General features: G+C 60.3%; 2 protein-coding genes across 4 annotated transcripts in view; both read left to right on the top strand.

Moving 5' to 3' along the window:
* The first annotated feature begins 1,719 nt into the window (after positions 1–1,719).
* On the top strand, positions 1,720–12,775 carry SLC9A5 (solute carrier family 9 member A5). Its single transcript, XM_084533394.1, has 16 exons — positions 1,720–1,875; positions 5,465–5,767; positions 6,285–6,448; positions 6,660–6,738; positions 6,950–7,127; positions 7,233–7,453; positions 7,586–7,788; positions 8,141–8,230; positions 8,348–8,418; positions 8,879–9,008; positions 9,117–9,205; positions 9,321–9,447; positions 9,551–9,721; positions 10,074–10,143; positions 10,327–10,458; positions 10,751–12,775. Exons 1-16 carry the CDS (start codon positions 1,731–1,733, stop codon positions 11,215–11,217), a joined length of 2,640 nt encoding a protein of 879 aa, XP_084389520.1. The 5' UTR covers positions 1,720–1,730; the 3' UTR covers positions 11,218–12,775.
* Positions 12,776–18,677: 5,902 nt separating this feature from the next.
* The window catches only part of PLEKHG4 (pleckstrin homology and RhoGEF domain containing G4), an 83,769-nt gene continuing 79,486 nt past the window's right edge, over positions 18,678–22,960 (top strand). For 2 of the 3 annotated variants that reach the window (XM_084533725.1, XM_084533722.1), the window contains exon 1: positions 18,678–18,859. In XM_084533725.1, the coding sequence (XP_084389851.1) occupies positions 18,794–18,859 (66 nt within the window). In that variant the 5' untranslated portion in view covers positions 18,678–18,793. The remainder of the gene's footprint in view (positions 18,860–22,960) is intronic. The other variant, XM_084533724.1, reaches the window with a different exon arrangement.

Genomic DNA, 22,960 nt, shown 5'->3' with positions numbered 1-22,960 from the left:
CAGGATGCTCCAGGTGCACAAGGATGCTCTGGGTACCCTGGGATGCTCCAGGTGAGCCAAGATGCTTGGGGTGTGCAGGGATGCTCAGGGTGCTCTGGGATTCTTCGTGTGAACAGGGATACTTTGGGTACCCCAGAGCACACTCAGAGTGCACAGGGATGTTTGGGACACCCCAGAGGATGCTCAAGGTGCTCTGGGATGCTCAGGGTGCACAGGGATGCTCAGGGTGCTCTTGGATGCTCAGAGTATCCCAGATGCTTGGGGTGTGCAGGGAAGCTCCGGGTGCCCCAGGATGCTTGGGTTGTGCAGGGATGCTCAGAGTACTCCGTGATGCTCTGGGTGCTTTGGGATGCTTGGGATGCTCTGGGATGCTCTGGGTGCTTTGGGATGTTCAGAGTGTGCAGTGATGCTTGGGGTGCCCCAGGATGTTCTGGGAATATCCTCACCCAGGACAGGGACCCAGGTGAGCAGCAGTGCTGCACCCTCTGCTCTGGCAGCAGGAAGGAAGGTGACGGGTAATTTGGGGCGACTTGCCGGAGCTGCAGGCTGTGACCGTGCAGGGGACAGGACAAGGGACATAGGGGAAGGTCTCATGGCTCCTAGACCCGCCTCACCCCTGCCACCAGGGTCGAGCCCGCAGCACAAAGCCGAGTGATGCTGCTGTCCTTTTCACAGCCTGGCCATGCAGCGATGACCCTGGGCGAGAGCTGGGGTGGTGGGGTGAGGGCAGGGAGCACGAGAGCAGGTCCAGGCACCAGTGCCAGAGCGGGCTCCCAGTACAAGAAGGACTGGACAGAGTCCAGCGGAGGTGTCGGGGCATTGGCACAGGCCGGGTGACAAGAGCCAGCCCCTGGCAGGATGAGGCTGAGCAGCTGTCCCTGGAAGGAGGCTGCTGGCAGGAGGGTGGCAGCAGCAGGCTGCTTGCTGCAGCCTCCTGCAGCTGCTGCTGCTTGTGCTGGGCCAGACAGAGGAGGTGCGGCTGGTGCACGAGGGGCTGGGGTGGGCAGGGACCTCCTGGTGTCACCCGGTGCCACCCAGCTCCAGCAGGGCCACCCAGCGCCAAGCCCAGGTGGGTTTGGAGACCTCTGATGATGGAGACCCCACGGCCCCTCTGGGTGACCTGTGCCTGTGCACAGGGCAGAAACACTTCCTGATGTGCAGGGGGAACCTCCTGAGCTCCACTTGGTGCCTGCTGCCCCTCACCCTCACGCAGCCATGGATGGGGTCCCTCAGGCTGCTGCGCCCCAGCTGAGGGTCCCAGCTCCTGGCCTCCCCTCCCTAATTGCAGGGAGGCTCCGGGCCCTCCAGCACCTAACGCCCCTTCCCTGGTCTCCCTGGGGTGCCCACGCCCACCCCGTCCTGGGGAGCCCGCTGCTGGTCCCAGCACCCAGCCGGGGGCGCAGAGGGGCAGGGGCACCCCACCCGCCGGCACCCTGTGGCCGTGGTGCCCCCGGGGCCCCCCATCTCGGTGCCCCCAGGCTGCTCCCCCCCCCCGAGCCCCGGAATCCATCGGGGTGCCGCAGGAGGGCACCGGCTGGGGGGGGACTCGGGCAGAGCGGGGACACCGAGGGGTGCGAAGGGGGGGGACCGGGGCGGGGAGGGGGGGGCGGCACCGGGGCGGGGCTGGGCGGTCCCGGGGGCGGCGGGGGGGGCCGGGCTCTGTCCCCCGCCGTTGCCGGTGACGTCGCGGCGGGGCCGGCATCGCGGCGGAGCGGCGGAGCGCCGGGGCCATGCATCCCCCGGCCGGCCCCGCGGCCTCCCCCGGCCCCGCCGCTCCCCCGGCGGGGGCCGAGCTGCTGCGGTGGCAGTGGCAGGAGGTGCAGGTGCCGTGCCTGGTGGCCGCCTGGATCCTGGTGGCCAGCTTGGCCAAGATCGGTGAGTGCCGGCCCCGCGGTCTCCGAGCCCCGCTCACCGGCTGCGCGCCGAGGGAGGCGGCTCCGGGGGTCCCGGGGCGAGAAGGGGTGGCCGCGGGGGGCACAGGGACGAGGGGGTGATGCTCGTCGCCATGCGATGGCACGGGGCACGGTGGTGGCCCGCGGAGGGTGTGATGATGGGGGACGGAGAGGGTCGCACAGCAACGGGGAGCCACCGGCCAGGAGGTGCGGTGGGGCTGGGAGGTGCTGGTGGGGCTGGGAGCGAGGCCACGTCCCCAGCACCGGGATGGGTTTGGAGGTGCCGGGTCACTCCGGAGCTACGTGGGCTTGGTGGGCACTGAGTGGGCTCCAGGGGCAAACTGGTGACCTTGGGCACGGGTGTCCTCCTCGGGGCACAGCCGTAGGAGCGGGCATGGGGAGTGGGCACGCTCTGAGTTTGGTGCCGGCTCTGCCATCAGGAGGAAATGTGGGCTGGGAGCTGGGCACGGAGGTCTCTGGGCAGCTGGGCACCAGTGGGGGCTCCCAGGGCACAGGGCAGACCGTAGCTGTCACCGCCAGCCGGCTTCTGCCTGCCCCCAGCATCACCAAAACCATGGGTTTCGACCTCGCGCTCCTCTCCTCCTGCGGCCTTCTTGCAGGGAAGAGCTAAAGCTCCGCAAGGAATAAATTAAGGCATGCCATGAGCTTAAAAATACAACCCTCTGCCGGCGGCTGTGCCACCTCCAGCTGCTGAGCGCGCCTCTCCTGCAGAAGAGCAGAGAAAGCAGTCCTCGCTCTGCTTCTTCTTTTCAGACACCTGAAAACAAGAAAACAAGCTCTTTGGGCTTCCCTTGACGCCTTCCCCTCCCCATGCCACGAGCCAAGCTGCTGCCACCCCATACGCCCTCGGTGGGCACTGCCATCCCCTGCTTGGTGGCCGTGGTGACACGCCAGCCAGGTGTCCCACAGCTCCAGGCTGTCACATCCCCCCCTGTGCTCCTAGCCAGCAGCAAGGAGGGCCACCAACCCCCCCGAGGTGGCACCTGCTGTCCCCAGAGTGCCTTGGTGGGCGCCGGAGGAGGTTGGGGACGTGGGGACGAGGGTCCCCTGGGTGCAGGGCGCGGGCTGGTGCTGAAGAGCCGCTGCGGTGCTGGGCTGCCAGCTCACAGCCCTGTGACTGCAGGGGAGGAAGCGGCCCCGGCTCCGTGTGGTGGGGAAGTGACACTGGAGGCTCTTGTTCTTGGAAGCCGTCACGATGCTGGGGTGCCCCGAGCCAGCAGAGAGCAAATGCCCGGGGCGGAGAAAACCGCTTTGGGTGTTGCCTTCCTGCACAGCGAGGCGTCATCCGGGCTTTGCGGCCTCTCTAGCTCTGTTTGCTCTGGGGAAAGAGCAAAAAGAGGAAATGATGATAAGCATCGCCCCCAAACTGCTCTGCACCCATGGAAAGTGCTGCTGGGCCCCTACGGGTTGGCAGCAAATGGGCATTTTTCCACCCAGCAGCATTCCTGCAGGTCGCCACCTCTTCTCCTTGCAGCACGTGGTCCCTCAGCCCCAGTGCTTCCAGCACAAGCATCTCTTGCTGGTTTCCCCTCCGTCCCCGCTGGCACCCCGGGTGCTGCAGGGATGGAGCAGGGTTTGTCCCCGAGTCCTCCCGCTGGCACATCCCGTGCTGTGGATTTCTCGAGCAGCGCGGATTATGGCCCTGAAGTTAATTCACATGTGGCTAAGTTACCGTTGCTGTGGGAACGTTAATGCTGAAATTCTTGACTAGCGGGTGTAAAATTAGAGCTCCTGCCACCCGTCCCCGCTCGCTGCGCCCGTGCTGCAGAGGAGCTCGTGTGCTGGGATTCACTTGTGAGGGCGGCAGCGTGCAGAGCAAATGAAGCCTCCAGCATTCCCGTGCCCCGGCTGTGCAGGCAGGGTTTCTCCCACCGATGCTGCTCCCTTCTTTGCCTGTTATTTTGGCGCTGGGGGCAGAGGGACTGGTGGCAGCTGCAAGCCCTCCCACGTCCCCACGGCATCTCTGCAGCTCTCTGGCCAGCCGGGGCAGTCTACTGTGTGTGGAAGGTGAATAGAGGTTTGCAGAGCTCTGCTGGCTGTGCCTGGAGGGTCCCCATGTCAGCACCATCCCAGTACCACCACTCTGCCCCTCCTGGGGCAGTGCTGGGGCTCCCCGGGGTGGCTGTGCCAAGGAGGTGTGCAGGTCACTGCGAAGGTGTCAGCGAGAGGAACAGCCCTCGTCCTGCATGGCTGGCAGAGGGCTACGAGCTGTTGTTTCTGCTTAGGAAGTAGATCTCATCTGAGAGATCTTGAATTAATTCAGGGCCCCGCTTCAGTGAAGGAATGCAGATTCACCAGGAGGTGTTAGGAAAGGAGTAAGGAGCATCAGGAGGCCCTGACCTCGGTGCTCAAGGTGTCCGCATCTCAGGGACACCGGGACTGGCCCCAGGCAGGATGGAGCAGGACTGGGAGGCATTCAGAGCAGAGGGCACGAGCAGCAGAGACATGGAAGCTGAGCTCCTTTAGGTTTACTCCACTAGAGACAAGACCCTGGGCTAGGTAGACCTGTGGTCCGTCCATGGGCGTCTCCCAAGGAGAGGAGGAGCTGTGTTGTAGGGTTGGTGTGGGACCACAGCACAGCTTTCCTTCTGGTGGGTGACTTGGCACAAGCCACGCACACCTCTCAGCCAGCCAGAGAGCTTTAGGGACTGGGGTCTGGGGTGGCAGCAGGGCTCGGTGTGCAGCTGAGCAATGGTTTGGAGGCTCTGGTGTCCCTTGTACCTGCTGGGTGTGCAAGGACAGGGGGCTGGGCCTGGGGTCACCGAGAAGCTGGAGCAATTTGGGTTTACTCAGGACCCCCGTGGGGACAAGGCTGCCCTGTGGGGCAGGTCCCCGGTGCTGGCTGGAGTGACATCCCTGGGCTTGTGCCTGCCGTCAGGCTCATTGCTGCGGAGCTGATACGTGAATACGAAGGCGTGATCTGCTTGCTCCAAAAAACCACTTCCCATTTCGTGGCAGTTTAAGGTCTGCTCCGAACCTCAGATGGAATAAGCTGATTACTGGAAGCAGCTCTGGCGGCGCAGCTCTCGCGCGCCTCGTTTTTGCATGCAGGCAGGTTACCCGGTGCTCTGGCAAGGAGGCTGCAGGGGTTTTCGTGCTGCTCCACTTGTGTGCTCAGCCGGCTGCAAACAAGGTCACCCCGTCACCAGGGCCGAGCATCCCCGTCTCCGAGAGGGGTAACGCGTCCCTGTGAGCAGGATGCCTGAGCAGCAGCCAGCGCTGCTTGCGACACCGTGAGCATGCTCCATGAGGCTGTTCTCCTTTAAGCACAGATACCAGAGGCCAAAAAAAGTGAAATACACAGCTGCTTGGCTTGTTTGGCAGTGGCCTGGGAGCAGAGGGAGCTGCAGTGCTGACTTGGGGGTTTCCTGTGGCCAGCTAACTAGAAGGTCTTCTGCTCACACGTGGCCACAAAGCGTCCTTAGGTGCTCCGTTGTCCCCACCCTGGGGTCCCTCATGCACCAGCCAACCCTTTTGTGGCTCCTGTGGGTCCAGGATGCTCTGTCCATGTGCTCCTTTGGCTGATGTTCCCATTCTTCCTTTCCTTTTAGTTTTCCACCTGTCCAGGAAGGTGACGTCCGTTGTCCCGGAGAGCTGCCTCCTCATCCTGCTGGGGCTGGGCCTGGGGGGCATCGTGTTGGCCGTGGCCAAGAAAGCCAAGTACCAGCTGGAGCCCAACATGTTCTTCCTCTTCCTCCTGCCCCCCATCGTCCTCGACTCGGGCTACTTCATGCCCAGCCGGCTGTTCTTCGACAACATCGGCGCCATCCTCACCTACGCGGTGGTGGGCACGCTCTGGAACTCCTTCACCACCGGCACCGCGCTCTGGGGGCTGCACCAGGCCGGGCTCATGGGTGGGTGCTGAGGGCTGCTTGGCGTGGGCCACATCCCCAAGATTCGGGTGGGAGGATGCAAGGCACCCTGAATGTACAGCCTGTTGCCCGGCCCTGGCATGGATCCCAGAGATCCCAGCGCTTGGGAGCGATGTTCTGGCAGGACCAGCGAGCGTGGAGGACGAACGGGACCTGCTCAGTGCTGGGCTGACTCATGTCTTTGCTATTTTTGTCGCCGACCTTGGCTAGCTTTGCTGGCTCACTGCCGTGTTCCCTGTCCTCGGGTTGAGCTGCTGGCCCTGGCTGGCCCAGGCCATCCTCTGAGCACTTCTGAGCCCGGAGGAACCACCGAAGGGGATGGCCGAGCCCTGCTCCCCTCATGAGCCAAGCCCCACAGCCCCTCGGGGAGGCCTGAGAGCTCAGGGAGGCAGACTAGGCACTGGGAGCAGACAGGGAACAAGCCTGTCCCTTACCTTATCCACTGAGAGGGGCTCTGGGGAGGATGCTGTGCCTCATCTCCATCCGTCTGTCCCAGCAGATCCAGGCGTGGAAGCCGGGCTGATGGATTTCCTGCTCTTCGGCAGCCTCATCTCAGCTGTGGACCCGGTGGCAGTGCTGGCTGTTTTTGAAGAGGTCCATGTGAACGAGACCCTCTTCATCATCGTGTTCGGCGAGTCCCTCCTGAACGACGCCGTCACCGTGGTGAGTTGGAGCTAGGGGGGATCCCAATGTCCTGATGATGATGAGGGTGGCGAGGCACCGGCACGGGCTGCCTGGTGAAGCTGTGGGTGCCCCATCCCTGGAGGGGTTTGGTGTCAGGTTGGACGTGTGCTTTGTGTAGTGGAAGATGTCCCAGCCCACGGGGATCCCCCAGGCTGGGTGACATCCCCAAAGGACGTTGCGTTCCCTGCAGGTGCTCTACAAGGTCTTCAACTCTTTCGTGGAGCTGGGCCCGGCGCACATCCATGCCATGGACTACGTGAAGGGGGTAGGTGAGTATGAGCCCCACCAGCCTCTCCACCTCTTCCTCTGGCATGGAGGCACGGGGATGAGCACGGGGATGAGTTGTACCGTGGGCTGGTGCTGAGCCTATCCCAGCCATCACCCATCCTCAGGGGATGCTCTGGTGGGGATGCAGATGGGAGCGTGGGGCCTGCTCCTTGCGGCCTGCCCCAGGGGTGCGATCCAGCCTCTTCCCCCCAGCCTCCTTCTTCCTGGTGAGCCTGGGGGGCACGGCCGTGGGGCTGCTCTTCGCCTTCCTCCTGGCCCTGATCACACGCTTCACCAAGCGCGTGCGCATCATCGAGCCGCTCTTCGTCTTCCTCCTGGCCTACGTCGCGTACCTGGCTGCTGAGATGGTCTCGCTCTCCGCCATCCTGGCGTGAGTACCGGGGGCTGGGAGAACAAAGCTGAAGCTCTGAGAAGCGGCCAGACCCACCCCTCATCCCACCACGGGGTCGTGACAGCTCCTTCTGCCCCTCTGCAGAGTCACCTTCTGTGGGATCTGCTGCAAGAAGTACGTGGAAGCCAACATCTCCCAGAAGTCCCGCACCACCGTCAAGTACACCATGAAGACACTGGCCAGCAGCTCAGAGACCATCATCTTCATGTTTCTGGGCATGTCGGCTGTGGACACCTCCAAGTGGGCGTGGGACACGGCGCTGGTGCTGGGCACCCTGTTATTTATCCTGCTCTTCAGAGCTGTGGGTCAGTCAGTCCTGCTGGGCCAGCATTTTCATCCCAAAGAGGGGTACCCCCCAGGAATGGCTCCTGGCCTGGGCTTTGCCCCATCTCCAGGAGCAAGCCCGTGTCCCAGGCTCATGTCCTGCTTCTCCCTAGGTGTTGTCCTCCAGACCTACGTGCTCAATCGCTTTCGCCTCATCCCCCTGGATAGGATCGACCAGGTGGTCATGTCATATGGCGGCCTCCGTGGAGCTGTCGCCTTCGCCCTGGTCATCCTGCTGGACAGGGACAAGGTGAAAGCCAAGGACTACTTTGTGGCAACGACCATCGTGGTGGTGTTCTTCACGGTCATCGTGCAGGTGAGGACGGGCACCCTGCCCGCGGGGAGCCGCACCGTGGATGGATGGATGAATGGATGGATGGATGGATGGATGGATGGATGGATGGATGGATGAATGGATGGATGGATGGATGGATGTGAGCCTGGGGTTGGGGGTCTGGAGGGGCACGCTGTGGGACACAGCCTCCAGGTTTCAGGTCCCCAGGGTGGCCATCAGCCAGGTGCAAAGCACAGCAGGTCGGGTTGGTTGTGGTGCACGCGGCTGTCGCAGCCACTGTCCCCGGTCACTTCATGCTGCTTCTGCTCCCGTGCCCCAGCCGTGCACCCTCTCGCCCTCCCAGTCTTTCCCTTGCCCTCTCCTGCCATTCCAGGGCCTCACCATCAAGCCCCTGGTGACGTGGCTGAAGGTGAAGCGCAGTGACCACCACAAGCCCACGCTGAACGAGGAGCTGCACGAGCACGTAGGTGCCCCCCACACTGCCCGGGCAGGGCGAGAGCGATGCGTGGCCTCGGCTTGGCCGGGTGTGCTCAGCCCTGGGTCTCTCTGCACCTCTCTCACCCTTTTCTCCTCCCTCAAGGCCTTCGACCACATCCTGGCAGCAGTGGAGGACATCGTGGGACACCACGGCTACCACTACTGGCGGGACAAGTGAGTGTCTTGCTCTGCTGGCCATCAGGTGGAGGGGGTGGAGGAGCTGCTGCGGGACCGTGGTGGCCACAACGGCACTGCGCCTCCACATGGAGGGAGGACACCGAGGAGGGAGCTGTTAAACCCTGGTAGTGTTTATCTGCGGCGTCACAACAGGAAAAGGATGCAGAGAGCCTGCTTCCCGGAGGGGAAGCTCCAGCTGGGCAGCTGCACCAGCTCCTGCCCTGCTCCCAACTGGTCTCCGGCTTCCCCTTGGCTCGGGGATAAAGTGGCAGCGTGTCCCGTCCCCTCCTACCCTCCCCTGTCTGTGTGTCCCTGGGCACAGCTGGCTCCTGTGTGCCCAGCCTGCTCTCACCACGCTTTGGACGCTCTTGGCCTTGCACGGGCAGAAGTCCCCCGGCCATCGAGCCCATCTGCCCGCTGTGGGTGCTCCACCGCCCGTGTCTCCTTTTCGCTCCAGGTGGGAGCAGTTCGACAAGAAGTACCTGAGCCAGCTCCTGATGAGGAAATCTGCCTACAGGCTGCGGGACGAGATCTGGGACGTCTACTACAAGCTGAACATCCGCGATGCCATCAGCTTCGTGGACCAGGTGGGGGCACGCGGCGGGAGCTGGGCAGGGGGCTGGCGGCGTGGTGGTCCCCATGGGCTGCCCGTGGCGGTGGGCTCACCCCCCCCAACCCATCCTTGTCCCCCCCAGGGTGGCCACGTGCTGTCGGCCGCCAAGCTGGCGCTGCCCTCCATGCCCAGCCGCACGTCCATGTCGGAGTCGTCGGTCACAAACCTGCTGTGAGTATGAGCTCCCCCCTCGAACCCCAGCCCCTGGGCGGCGCTCGCAGGACCCCTGCAGCCTCCACCTTCTCCAGAGAGGGCTCGATCCATCGGGATGCTCTGTCTGCCCTAGGAGGGAGAGCGGCAGCGGCGCCTGCCTGGACCTGCAGGTGATCGACACGGTGCGGAGCCGGAGGGACAAGGAGGACGCCGCGATGCACCACGTGCTGCGAGGGAGCCTCTACAAGCCCCGCAGGCGGGTGAGTGCTCCCCGGCCACGGCGCCCGCAGCAGGAGCGGGGATGGAGGATGCTGCGTGGGGCCAGCTGCTCATCCTGTGTCTCTTTGCCTCTCCCTCGGCCAGTACAAGGCCAGCTACAGCCGTCACTTCATCTCTCCAGATAAACAAGAGCGCCAAGATAAAGAAATCTTCCGGCAGAACATGAAGAGGCGCCTGGAGACCTTCAAGTCCACCAAGCACAACATCTGCTCCTCCAAGAGCAAAGCCAGGCTGAAGGAAAAGGGCAGGAAGAAGGCAAGCGGTCCCCAAACTGCTGCTCCCCTACTAGCTGTGAGGTTTGGCCTCCCTGAGAGGTCCTGCAGGGGGTGGATGAGGTGCTGCAGGGCTTTGGCATCTCCAGAGCCAACGGGGATAGTGGGGAGTCCCCCCCCAGCACCTCATCTCCGTCCTGTGTGGGTGCCCAGATGGCATGGGACCTGCATGGGTGCTGCATGTCCCCATGTCCCCATCACGCCAGAGCTGCCCCATGTGGTCCCGAGCCCCGGAGGAGCTGAAAGTTTCTTTTCCAAGCACGCTCAGGGCCACCTGGGGACAGCGCCGGGGTTTGCACAGGGCAGGTCCCAGCCAGGTCCCTCTCGCTCTGCAGAAGGACATCTCTCTGACCAGCGACGCACCCAACGGGAGGACGCACAGAGGTGTCCCCTGGCAGGAGGCAGGTGAGGCTGGTGGCAGGAGAGGTCCCCGGGTCCTGCAGGGGGTCAGCACGCTGTGCCTGCCCACTGCCAGCTCGGAGACACGGCAGCAGCGGGGTTGTGCTGGCACCAGGTCCTTCTCCCGTGGGTGCAGGGGGTCGGTTTGCAGGGTGCCCGGTCCCCATGCACCCCCCTGTCTGGCTGCAGCTCCTGTGCTGGTGATGGTCAGCTCTGAGGAGGAGGAGAGCGATAGCTCAGAGACAGAAAGAGAGGACGACGAAGGGATCGTGTTCATCGCTCGAGCCACCGATGAGGTCCTGCAGGGAAAGGCCACTCCTGGTAGGCACCGGCACTCCCACGCCCAGCAGGGCAGCTGCTTGGCTAGCTCGTCCTTCCTCCTCCTGCAGAGCAAAGCTGACTTGGGCTGTGCAAAACCAAAGTCAGCAGAGCATGGATAGGAGAATCACTCTTCTCTGTGGCCCTGGAGCCACAGCAGAGCCTCCTTGGTGGCTCTTGCACCCCTGGGCCAGCTGGGAAGGCTCCCATTTGGTGGCAGTCGTTGCTTGCAGGGCTCAGGGAGAGGGCAGGAGCCACGCAATATCCTCCACTCTCCTTGTTTCTGTGTCCCCAGGCAGCCTGGATGTCTGCCCCAGCCCCTGCATCATCCCGCCATCGCCCACCTTGGCAGAGAAGGAGCTGCCGTGGAAAGGAGACCAGGCTGACCTGGCTGTTTACGTCTCCTCGGAGACCACCAAAATCGTGCCAGTGGATATGCAGAAAGCGTGGAACCAAAGCATCTCCTCCCTGGAGAGCATCGCCTCCCCGCCGGGCATCGAGACGGGACCTCAGCACAGGCGCTTCGCCTGCCCCGTGCTGGAGGAGCAGCCCCAGTCGGCGAGCCAGGCGATGCCGGAGCAGATCTCCTGCTTCCAGTTCCCCAGCCACGTCTCGAAGAGCGGCAGGTCGCTGAGCGACAGCAGCCCGGACGGCGTGGAGCAGCAGGAGCTGCAGCCTTTGATGGCCTCGGAGGAGCAGGGCAGGGCGCTGCCCCCCGCCGAGCCCCGGCGGCTGATGTTCAGCAGGGCCAGCCACATCTGAGCCGTGCCACGGATGAGGCAGGGGCTGGGGGCAGGCTGAGACCCACCGATTGCTCTGCCCTCTCGCTTTGTCCGTGTGTCTCCTCTAACGCCAGGAGCGGCCGAGAGCCCGGTGCTCCTGGGGCTGCTGATGGTCCATCACCTGCATGAGCTCCATCACCTCCTGGTGGTGGAGAAACGGGCTCGATGCTGCCGTAGCAGGTCCCAGCCTCATCCTCCCGGGGAGGCACAGCCCCCCAGACCTCGCTCTTCCTCTCTGGTCTCCCTCTCGCATCCTCGCAGTGCTGGGAGGCCGGAGATGTTCCTCCCAGAGGTGGGATCCCAGCCGGACTTGACGCCGTTGCGGCTGTGCCACCTGGAGGTGTGGGGGTCCTGGCTGGGGGCTGCTCGTGGGTGCGAGCGCCTGATCTTGGCTCTGTGGAGGAGGCTGGTGCACAACAATCCTCCCACACCCAGCACCGAGCCGGCGGCTTCCAGGCGGCCGATTGCTCAGAGCATGCACGGACCTCAGCTGGGAGACCAGAGACCGACTCCTTTTCCAGGGCAGCTGTGTCTCCCCTGGGTTTTGGAGGCACCGTGGAGGCAAAGCCATGACTTTCTCAGGACTAGGAGCAGCGCTCCTGGGGCTTGGCTCCACCGGGAGCCGGGCTGCGTACGCACAGGAACTGTTCCAGCACCCCACCGGCTGTGCCAGCCTCACACCTCTTGTCTGGATGTGCTCCCCGTAGCTGCCGTGTTCAGCTTTCTGGCTTTGTGGGGAGGCAGCGGCCCTGCACAGCATCCTTGGTGTTCATCCTGCCTGCATCCCAGTCCCTCCAGTTGCCTGGGGCTGGTCACGGCACGAGGGGGTGAGCAGCGGGTGTGAATGTAGGTCGGGAGCTGGGCGAAAGCTGAGTGCATCTTCAAAGGTCTGTCCCCAACACCTGCCTCCCAGCCACCCCGGGTCCCTCCTGAGAGGGAGGTGGGATCAGGTGGCCCACGCAGTGATCCTTTCCTGCTGTGACCCCAAGGGACAAGAATCAATCCCCGAGAACAGCTTGGAGCAAAGCAGGGCAGCCAGGTGCAGGAGACCCCACGGTCCAGGCAATGTGGGAGGGTTGGGGATGTCCTTTTTGTGAAGAATGGTGCTTTGGGCTGTTAAAATCCCAAAGCAAGCAAATAACTGTGTGATCATCTACCTGGGGGTGCTGAGACAGCAGGTGCCAAGGGGATGTTTAGATGCACTGGGTGAATGAGCCCAACGTAGGGCGGGCAAGGTGGTGTAGCTCAGGTACTGCTAGCAAGGCTCAGCAAAGGCTGAGCTCAGTACCCGTCCTATCAGCTGGAGCATGAGGTTTTTAAAAGGATTTTATATAGTTTTGCATTTCTTGTATGCCTTATTCCGGTTTTGATTTCTGATATTGGGCCATACTAAATCTCTAGCTGGGTCAGTGTTTTATGTAGCCATGGGCACCACAAACGACTCGAGACTTACTATCTTATTTGCAAGAATATTGTTTTAATGTGAAAATATATGCAGAGTATTTTGTAATGTTCAATAAATCAGAGTTGGAGCAGGTGCCACGGTCTGGACTCACTGCTGTCTGGGAACCTCTGCACATCTCTCTCCCTGCAGCTCCGGGCTGGGTTCTCATCACCACATCCCTGTGCTCTCTGCACTTCCAGCCCACCTCGCAGGTTCAGTGTGCCCAGCTGGAGCAAGTAAAATCACTTTTCAGGGTATTCTGGGTCTCAGGAACTTCTAATGCTTGGATCAGTGCCTCGCATGCAGCGCTGAGAACCCCTTCCTCCAGCCCAGCCCGAGCTGCGTGAGCTGGCTTCTGTCCTCCCTCCATCTGCTGGCTGCACATCCGAAGGAAAGGCCAGCAGCCCGTGAGCTCGGAGCCCTCTCTTTTCTCCTTCAACCCCAGCCACGCTGTGACCACTCGGTCACCTTCCAGGGATGGTGGCTCCTACTGCACCCAGGGGGTTGTGTCAGTATTTGTTCTCATCCTCCAGTCTCTGTATTTCCCTCTCCTGCCTGCACAGGGCTGCTCTGCGCCTCCCAGCGCAGCACAGATCCGTCTCTTCCAGCCTAAAAATACCAAAGCTCTTCAGTGGAAAAACACGAGAACCAGGCCAAACCACGAGCACATGTGCCCAAACCTCTGCTGCTCCAGGACAGAGTAAGGCACAACAAATTAGCTGCCTGTCAGACTGTAGCCCAGAACACACAACCCTCCGACTGTTATTATAAGCAACCCCATCCTGGAGCTGTCTGCCTGCTGCAGACCATTTTGCACGCGGGCTTCTCCTCGCTCTGCCATTAGAGCTGCACATTTTTTCCACAGTGATTTACTTTCTCCAGGGCTCGGCTCCTCCAGTTTCTCCGTGGTGCTTGTGAAGTCAGCAGAGGATGGAAGGCAGCACTGGAAACGGGGCCCCAGCGGGATGGAAGAGCCAGGCTGTGGGCGATGGGCTGGCGGTGGCCAGCTCCCAAGTCAGCCGAGCAGCAGCTCCGTGCAGTCATCTCAAAATCACGGCCTCGCCATCACACAACGTGTGTTGGAGCATCAGGCAGCTTTTACATACAGCCAGAGCAGATACATCGCTTATTCTGGGGAGCCCCAAGTTGCAGCTAGCATCCAGCTGTCTCACGGGCACCAAATGGAGGGGAATAACCATTCCTTGAGCTGCCAGCTTCATGTTCTCCATTGCGGCAAAGGTGCTGTTGACTCACACCACCTCACGTACTTCTTCGTTCTGCTCCATCTCCAGAGCACTCCTGACTCCTGGTGTGATGTTTCCATGATGGTGGGAAGCAGCTCAGTGGGTGTCCAGCTTCTCCCCTCCCACTTTGCCCTTGGTTTTCCAGCAAATCATGGCAGAGGCTTTGGCCATGCGGACGTGAGAACAGCAGGAAGGCAAACAGAGAATTCAGGAGAGGTGTTCAGTCTGATTGTACCTGGGCACACACATTTTGGAGACACATCAGCCCACTCATCGCTCTTCTCTGCTCCTGTCCATGTGTCCAGGCATCCAGCTCCCAGCCTCCTGGCCAGCTGAGCAGCCAGGACAGGCCCAGGTGCTGTGATGGGGTGCTCCTGGTCTGTGTTGTGGGACACGGATGGGGATGATGAGGAGGTTCCTTTTGTTCTAAAGCTCACAAAATGGGTTTCTACCAGGTGCCGGGGCATGCAATTTGTGTCACAGGATCCCTGGCTGCTGCCTCTGCTCTGCAGGACTGCTTGGCACTACATCCTGCTGATGCCCCTGCAGCTGCAAGGGGCTGACTTCCCCTTTGCCTGTTTGGGACAAGCTATCTGCACATCCTATCCATGTCTGCCTCCTGGCCAGAGGGTTGCACGGCCACCTCCTAACACCGTCTGCTCTTCAGGCCAAGCAGCAGGTCCAGCATGACCCTGCCGATCCTCACTGCTTGGAGGCCGGTTTAGGAGAGGAAAAGGGTGTGAAGGAGAGGCTGCCCCTCCATGAGGAACTCATCCCAGTCCTTTTGAGCTTCCCATGTCCACCCAAGGACCTACGCCAGACAGACTTCAGTGTCAGATCTCTCACCGTACGGACCTACCAAGCTCTTGGTGCCCAAATCTGGGAATGACCTGATGGGGGACAGCACCGTGGCAACTCACCATCACTCGGTGGCCACCAGCACTACCTGTGATAAGGCCTGGGGCATCCTGCTGCTCCAGTGCCACCGCTGCACCCCCTTTCCCCTGCAGCCAACCCTGCTCTCTGACATTCCTCGAAGCCTGCTGAAGGCAACGATTCATTGTCACTCCCGAATTACCTCCAGAGGGGTGGACGTGAGTCCTGGCCCCACTCTGCCCCGTGCAGCCACTCAGCCGATGGACGTGAGCCATCCGGGGCCGCAAGGCGCGTTGTTGGTGACTGAGCCGGCATCAGTCAGCAGCCGGGGAGGATAATGAGGAACAGATTTGTGCTGGGCAGAGGTTCCCATGCTGCGTTCCAGGGCAGAGCGGCCAGGACGGGAGAGCTGCTGCCTTTGTGCTTCGCGCTGCACCCCTCCAGCGTGTGTCGGGCCAGCTCCTCGGCTCGCCCGTGTCTCTTTGCTGTCTGCGGGCAGTGAGCTCCCCTCTCCAGCGGCTCTGTCACCCGCTGGGCTGGCCAGGAGGCCGTGCCCGCATCCCGGGTCTGCAGGGGAGCGAGCTGCAGTGTGGACGGGCTGAAGACAGGCGAGCTCAGTGGGATCTTCAAGCCAGCAGGAGCTGGGTGGGGTGATCCACACCCTTCTTCGTGGTTCAGATTTCTCTGCTTTTGCCTGGAGGAGCAGACGGGACTGGGGGACTCCCTGCCTGGGAGGACTGCGTGGCCAGGCTGCTGCTCCTGAGGACTCTTGAAAAACAGCCAGGATGGATGCCGACACGCGGGGACTTTGATTTCACAAGAACTCCAGATCCTCCAGTTGTGATCTTCCTTGCAGAGCTATTCCTCGCAGCTGCAGAGAAGGCAAAGATCCCTGAAGAAGCCACAAAGGCTCCTCTTACCTCACTTTCTCCTGGCATCCAGTGCCACACAGCCAGGCTGCCCTGAAGGTAAATAAATTAAACTTGCATTGGGTCAGCTGGAGAGGGAGGGAGCTGAGGACGCTCTGGGGAGGCAGCAGCAGCCCACAGGTAGTCCCGAGCCTGCGGGCAGCGCCTGGGAGATGGGCCATGAAGAAGGGCTTGGGAAGGCCAGGGTGCCCTTCCATTTGCTGTGGGATCCTGTTAGAAACTTGGTTCTGCAGACATGCGTGCTGTGTTTGTGCTGTCACTGCCTGTGCACGAGTTTCATCCCCCTGGGGCCCTCGCTGTTGAAGGCAGACAGCCTGTTAGAGCTTTGCTTTGGCCTCCTGGCTAGCTTGGAGGGGGGCTGGCTTTTGAGCTGTGCATGCCTGGCTGTGAGTGGGTCTCTGGCAGTTTTGCTGCTCTGAGACTCTCGCAGGCAGCCTGGCGAACACAGGGCTCAGAGCTGCCCACGCGGTGCCCTGAAAAACCTCCGCTAGGCATGCTCTGGCAAGCAGCACTGTGCAGAGGTCACCCCCTCCGCATTTCTCCTGGACACTTGTGGTCCTGCCTGCTTTTTTAGCCCTCCTCAGCTCCCAGGGTCAGGATATTCCTTCTCACCTACCGCATACGTGCACGCATATGCGGATATTTTCAGTGGGTATCTCCTGCTTATGGAGAAAGCTATCAAAAGCTTTGGAAAGGTGCCCCCAGAAAGGTGGGGAAAAAAAGCAGAAAGCAAATACCCAGGCTCAAAACGCTCTATGTTTTCGCGTGCTGTGATGTGGGGGCTGGCTCCTGGGAGCTGACCGCTCAAGGAACACGAGCTTTTGTTTTCCTGGACTGCAAGGACCGGCTGAGTAAGCAGATTAGCCGGCCTGCTGCAGGAGGGTTGCATTGTCTGAGGAAGGCACGGTGGCTAAATAACAGAATTAGCCGGTGACCTCTGAAAGGCTCGCTCTGATCTTTGTTTTCTTCTCCTAAGGAACAGACAGAATGGTTATAAATGTTTGATTTTTTTTTTTTTTTTTTTGTCTCCTTAGCAAAAATAGCTTTTGAAGCAAACAGGAAATTACAGTGTGCAATAAAGAGCAAAGAAAGCCGACCAGCTACCTCGCTGAGCTTGGATTTGTCTACAAATCCACCTCCACGCGGGGAGCACAAATCCAGCTCTGATTTACCAAAGGTGACTAAACCGCCCCAAACCCTCACGTGGCAGAAACCCTCTGGGGCGCTGCTCCCACTGCTATACCCAGGCAGAAACGGGGGATCTGTGGGGTGCCAAATCCCGGCCAGGAGACGGGGTGGAGGGCAGGGTGCCCAGGTCGACCTGCCCTTTTATTCGCACCAGAGCCTTGCAGCAGGAGGAAGCAGAGACCTGATGCACGAGGTGCCAGGCTCACCGACTAGTTACCCTTCACCATTTAATTACAGATGGGCCCCTGGCTGCGCTGCTTTCCGAGAGACTGCCCCGCACGCAGCCTTGGGCCCTAGGTCAGCTTGGCTGCCATTTAATTGGGGTGACAATTAACACCCCCCAGCCTCATCAGCCTGCCTCTGGGGGCGAGCCGCCGCAGCAGCGCGCCAGCAGGGAGGCGTGGGCAGCCTCCATGCAGCCATGGTGCAGCAAGGGGGGGAGGCAGCAGAAGGGCCGGGGCTCCCCGGGGGTGCTCCAGGCCGGGGGTCGAAGGGAACGGGGCCGGGTCCCGGTCCCAGTCCCGGTCCCGGTGCCGCTGTGGCCGGCAGATGTCGCCCCGCACCGCGGCCTGGCCCCGGCCACCGCCCGCCCCAAGAGCCCGGGGGCAGCCGGGGATAAGATGGCGGCCCCGCTGCTTCAGCTCCCCCTGAGCGGGGCGCGCCTCTGCAGAGAGAGCAGTTTTTTTGGGGAATAAACGTTTATTCTGTACGCAATCCCGTGTGGGGTGTGAGGGGAGGATTGGGCCGTGCAGGTCCAGGCTTCTGGGGCTTTGCAGGCTCTCTCTTACAGGGTTGTGGAGGGTGTGTGGGATGGCTGCCCTCTGAGGTGCTTCAGTCGGTGCTGGTGCCTCCCGGTCCCCTCCATGTCTGCTCCGTTGCTGCCTCAGTGTGGGAGCAGAGTTCTTGAGGGGAATGGCAGCACTGATGGAAGAAGGTTGAATGAGTGGAAAGTGGGAGAGACCGATGGCAAGGAGGGGAGGGAGACGCACAAGTCCTCTCCCTTCACCTGCCTCAAGGCTTCTTTACTAATTTAGTAGCACTCTCTAGGTTTATTGACTAATTCAGTAGTGTTCTCTAGCCCTGGTGCCTGCTCATTCCCAGTGCAAGGTCCTCTCCCTCAGACACACATGGGGAATGAAGGGCCTCTGGTGTAGGACCCACCACACGATACCCTCCAGGAACCCCCCATGCCTCACATCCCACCTGCTCTGGGTCCCTGCCTTGTTGCATTTTTTCCCTTTGCTGGCATTCCCCAAGCTTTGCTCCTCTACTTGCCAGCTAAGTGCATCCCAGAGCAGCCCCATCCCTGCCAAGCAGGTGGTGCCCATGGAGCACAAGGTGTTCCCTGTCACCTTCTGGGCTCTGGAGCTTCAGCCAGCAGAGATGGCTCCCAATTCCCCTGGGGAGAAGACCCTGACCCCAAACTGATGTTAGGCTGCTATTAAGTGGCTTCAAATTCAGCCTGAAGCCTCGTGGAGCTGCTCAGTTGAGATAGAGGAACTGGATTCTTCGCTACCAGCTGACAAGGCTGGAGGAAGGCCATGTCTCACCAGGCTGCCATCCTTCCACTAGAAATACCACCAGGATTCAAAGCACTTGGGAAGCACCTGGAGGACCACGAATGGGACTCACCCAAGTTTAGTGGGCAGCACTTGGCCCAGCTGCATGCAAGCAAAATAAGAGCTGGTCCCAGGGAACGCCCATAAAGGCTCCGTAAAGCACTGATTACATGCCCACAGCTGGAGCTGCACCTCAGGGCTGTTGCTCTGCCCCAGGTGAGCGCAGATCTAACCCAGCTGCTTCTCTGCCTGCCTGCTCTGGTGGAGAAGACTGTGGGCAGGTGAGAGCTTTCCTTCTCTCCAGAGAGGATCTGCCATGGGAGAATGGTTTGCAGGATCTGTTGGGATCTGCTGGGCGCAGGCTGCTCTGCAAGCGCTGGCTGTAAGTGTGGGGTTTGTGAGGGGCTGGACGGCTGGACAGGGTGTTCACCCCATAGGGATGGTAATCCTGGGGCCAGAGATCCTGGAGCAGGTTGATGGAGGTGCTGTGGTCCTGTGCCACTGGAGTACTGGGTGCTGGCCCCACCAAGTGCCCAAGCTATGGTGGGCAGTCCTTGATGGTGGGTCCCTCCTTGCTGGAGCCTGGTGGTTAGAAGCCCTCCCTCCTAGCTAAATATGATTGTATTTGGGTCACTTTGGGGGGTGAGAAGGGACAGATGCCGTGCCTAGAAACATGTCCTGTGTTTGCTTGTGTTTCTGTTGTTGCTCAGCACCTCTGTGGGGGCTGCATCTGCTTTTCCTGGCAGAGAAGTGGTATCTGGGTGCTCACATGAGCTGGCTGGCCTGATGGCACGAAGTCATGCTGGGGGGTCCATCCTTCCAACCCTCACCCTATTAGGCAGACCTGGAAAGAGGAGCAGGCCCTGGCACCCGTGATGGGGTTTAAAGAAGCTGTGAGACCCCGTGCCCCATGTCTATGGGGCAGGGGCTGGAGGTGGTGGCCGGGCTGGAGCAGGAAGGGTGGAGGTGCCCGTGGGCACGTCTAGCTTGGAGGTGAGCATGCTGTGCTGTCTCAGAGTACAGTAAACATGTGCTGTTGGGATTAAACAGCATGCAGCACCACTGCCAGCAGGGTTGGTTAGCGTGGGGAGGTAAACAGATGACTGTTTCATGCCATTAAATATGTGGCATCTGGAGAGAGATGGATCAGTTTTAGGCTGCTCTTCGGAGACAGCCAGTCTGCCCTTATCTAACCAGAGATGGTGGTGAGTTTTGAAGCAGCCCTCCAGAAGCCACAGCTGGACTTCTAAGCATTTTGTCCTCAGGAAAGGGAGGCAGTGCCCCAGCTCCGTGGAGACAAACAAGCAGATCTTCCAGGATTTCAGCTCTCCTAGCTGGGTCTGGATGCACAGAGGTTTTGTGTCCTGTTCCAGGCTGCCAGGGGGCTGGGGTCCTCTCGGGCCAGCTGCTCATAAGCCCTGCTCCTACCTGCATTGTGTGTGTTCATGACTTTCACGCTAGGAAAAGTCTCTGGAGGATGCCTCATCCTCGCCGAACCCAGCAGGCTCCAGGGGCAGTGTCCTGCCCCAGCCAGTGGGATTTGTCATACTCCTGGGCTGCAGAATCAGCAAGAGGAGAAACCTGCTGGGTTAGGAGGTGGATGCAGGGTTCGCTGGGGTCTCAGGTGCAGAGCCACAAGGACAGGCTTGGAGCTGTAGAGGTGTTAACTCCAGAGCAGCACACAGCACAGTCCCTTTGCAAGGCTTACATCTCCAATTGTGGCTGAAGCAATCCTGCTCTGCGTGAGCATCCTGCAGCAGGAGCAGCTCCTGTCTCTGGCATGCCCAGCTGTATGTCCATAGCAGGAGGTGGTCTTTATGGAGATGTCCTTGCTCTTTTGCAGAGCCTAAAGGGAAAGTTAAAGAAGCCCAAAGCTGCTCAACATGAAACGAGCATCTTGGCCGTATGATAAGTGTGTTGGGTGAGGACGTGGTGGTGGTGGTCTTACCATGAGGGTGCTCAAACACTGGTACAGGCTTCATGCTGAGGTGATTGCTGCCCTGTGCCTGTCAGTGTTCGAGAGACATTTGGATGATGCCCTCAGTAATGTTTTCCCTTTGGTGAGCCCCGAAGCAGTCAGGATGTTGGACTCGACTTGCAGGTCCCTTCCAGCTGACCTGTTCCCCCCTCTGGGCTCTGGCAGTGACTGATGCTCACATTGGGCTGTAGCTGAGTGCAGACCCCGGGCACTTGGGGATGCCTGGGGCAGGCATTAGATCAGCTCCACATCTCTTCTCGTCTGGGGAAGGTGCCGTGTGTCATCAAGGAGTGCCTTCATGCTCCTGCAGAGAGGCTTTGAGGTTGCCATTCCCTGCTTAGGTCACTGCCCCGTGGGACTGCATGCTGTGGTTGTGCTTGCAGGGTTGCATGCGTGCTACAGAAAGCTGGATATGTGACTCTTTAAAAATATATTTTCTTCCCTGTGGCACATGGGGATATCTGAGAACCTTAAGTGGGACCTTCCTGACTTCTGTACCTATAAAACCTCTCCTGTAAAGCTTCTCGGTGGTTGCCTGCACGCTGGGTTTACACAGAGCAACATCTTGAAGCGTAAGCTGGAGACCTGGTAATTGAGTGGCTCCTGCGTCTTCAGATTGTGAGCGTCACCAGCTGTTGTTATGGAGTCTCTCATCCAGACTTCTGGGAAATCACACCACGATTATATTTCTGGCTTAAGACATTTATTTATTTTTTTTTTCCTGATCAGGCTGGGCCTCACAAAGAGGTTGCCACTTAGAGGTAATTACTTGCTTTCAAAGCTGAATGTCTCTTGAGGATTGCAAATAGAGGATTATCAAATTAATTAGTTACACCAAGAGGTGCTTTTGTGAAGCCAAGGCCTGCTTTGCTTGTGAACTGAAATAAAGGTTTAAATGTTACTAAACCACGTAACACCCACTCTTGTCTTCCTAGTGGGGACAGGAGTCGCTCTCTCCAGAAGTGGTGGTGCAGAGGGCTGCTGGCAGCCCCGTTTTTTTTTTTCCTTTGGTTAAACCTGTGTCAAACAAGCACCCATCGCTGCTTTTAAGGCCAGGTGGGGCCTGATGCTGCTTCTTGGTGGCTTCCCACGTCCCTCCAGGCTGATGGGGCTCACAGTGGGTAGCTTGGTGGGATCATAATGTAACGAAGCTGTGCTTTGAGGGCACGGCTTAATCTGTGGGACATCTGCATGGCTGGGAGAGAGCCCCGGTGCAGCGACGAGCAGATGCCTGGAGGTGGATTTGGAGTCATCCCTGGGTTCCGCGCTGCCACCACCTGCTCCAGGGCTCTCCCTGCCCCTGGAAGCCCCCACGGACACGGGAGGTTCCCTGTGCTGTGTGAGGACACCGCTGATCAGGTTAAGCTAACGTGGAGTGCGTGTGTGGGGTTTGCTGCGCGCTGCTGTAGGGAAATCGTCTAGCTGGGGCGCCTATTGCACAACTTCCCCTAGGTCAGAAGATGGCCTTATCCGGCATCCAAAACATCTCCCTCCTGTGTCTCTTCCAGCACAGCTGAGTCCTCTTGGTAAACGCACTGAGCTTTCCCTGCCTTGCACAACCGAAAAGAAGCAGAGCTCTGCTAGCAGGGACTCAAAGCCAGAGGCCCTGCCTGCGCTCTCCCGGCTCACGCGGGGCTCTTGACCACGATGCTGCTTCAGCAGGCACTTGAGGAGCTCTGCAGCTCCATGTCCAAGGCCCAGCAAAGGGGAAGCGGGGAGCAGAACTCACCAGCTGCCAAGCGAGCTACCAAAGTGGTCCCCCCGGGGTAAAACTGCCCGTCGGTCCATGCAAAGGACCTGGCTCGGCTTGGCCAGCAAACCCAACGCTCTGGGCACGCGCCCCGGTGCCAGGAGCTCTCCTTGTGGGCTGCTTTCATCTGCCGTGGCCCCTTCCTTGCCCCTTCCCGGCTGACAGCAGCCTTTTGCACCGGCTTCAGCAATTAAAACTCAACCCGAGGAAACCGCAGGGCTCGCGCAAGAGCGAGGAGCTGCTCCTTGCGAGGAGACAGTGCGAGACTGTGTCGGGAACAAGCGCGGCATTGTTGTCAGCCGCAGCCGAGAGGGGCTGTTCAACACCCACTGGAGTGCTGGCTGCAGCTGTCTGCCATGTGCTGGTGTAGGAAACAGATCCTACAATGCAGCAGACGAGGGAAAGGCCACTTTGCAGTTAAAAAAAAAAATAAATAAAAAAATCTATATTAGGATCCAGCCATGAGTAAACAGCGCCGCGATGTTCCCCGGAGCGCTGTGCCATGGCACAGGAAATCACGTCACCGCCCCCGGCTGCGACGGGGCGAGGTGAGCTCAGCTCTTCGGTCTGGGAGCCCTGCACGGGGGAAGATGCTCCTGAGCTCTGAGCAGGGTGGAGGAGGAGGAGGAGGAGCAAGGCTGGGTTTGAGATTGACTCGGATCAGACAGCCCCTTCCCTCTGTTTGTGCACAGGATCGCCTACAGCCAGCGGATTTCTGGTGGTGCCCTGTGCGGTGTTGGCTTGGGAGCTCGTGG

The sequence above is a fragment of the Aythya ferina genome (assembly GCF_964211825.1).
Source record: "Aythya ferina genome assembly, chromosome: 12".
NCBI classification, from domain to species: domain Eukaryota; kingdom Metazoa; phylum Chordata; class Aves; order Anseriformes; family Anatidae; genus Aythya; species Aythya ferina.
The sequence above is the reverse complement of the archived record's forward strand: the minus strand, read 5'-3'. Positions and strand labels throughout refer to the sequence as shown.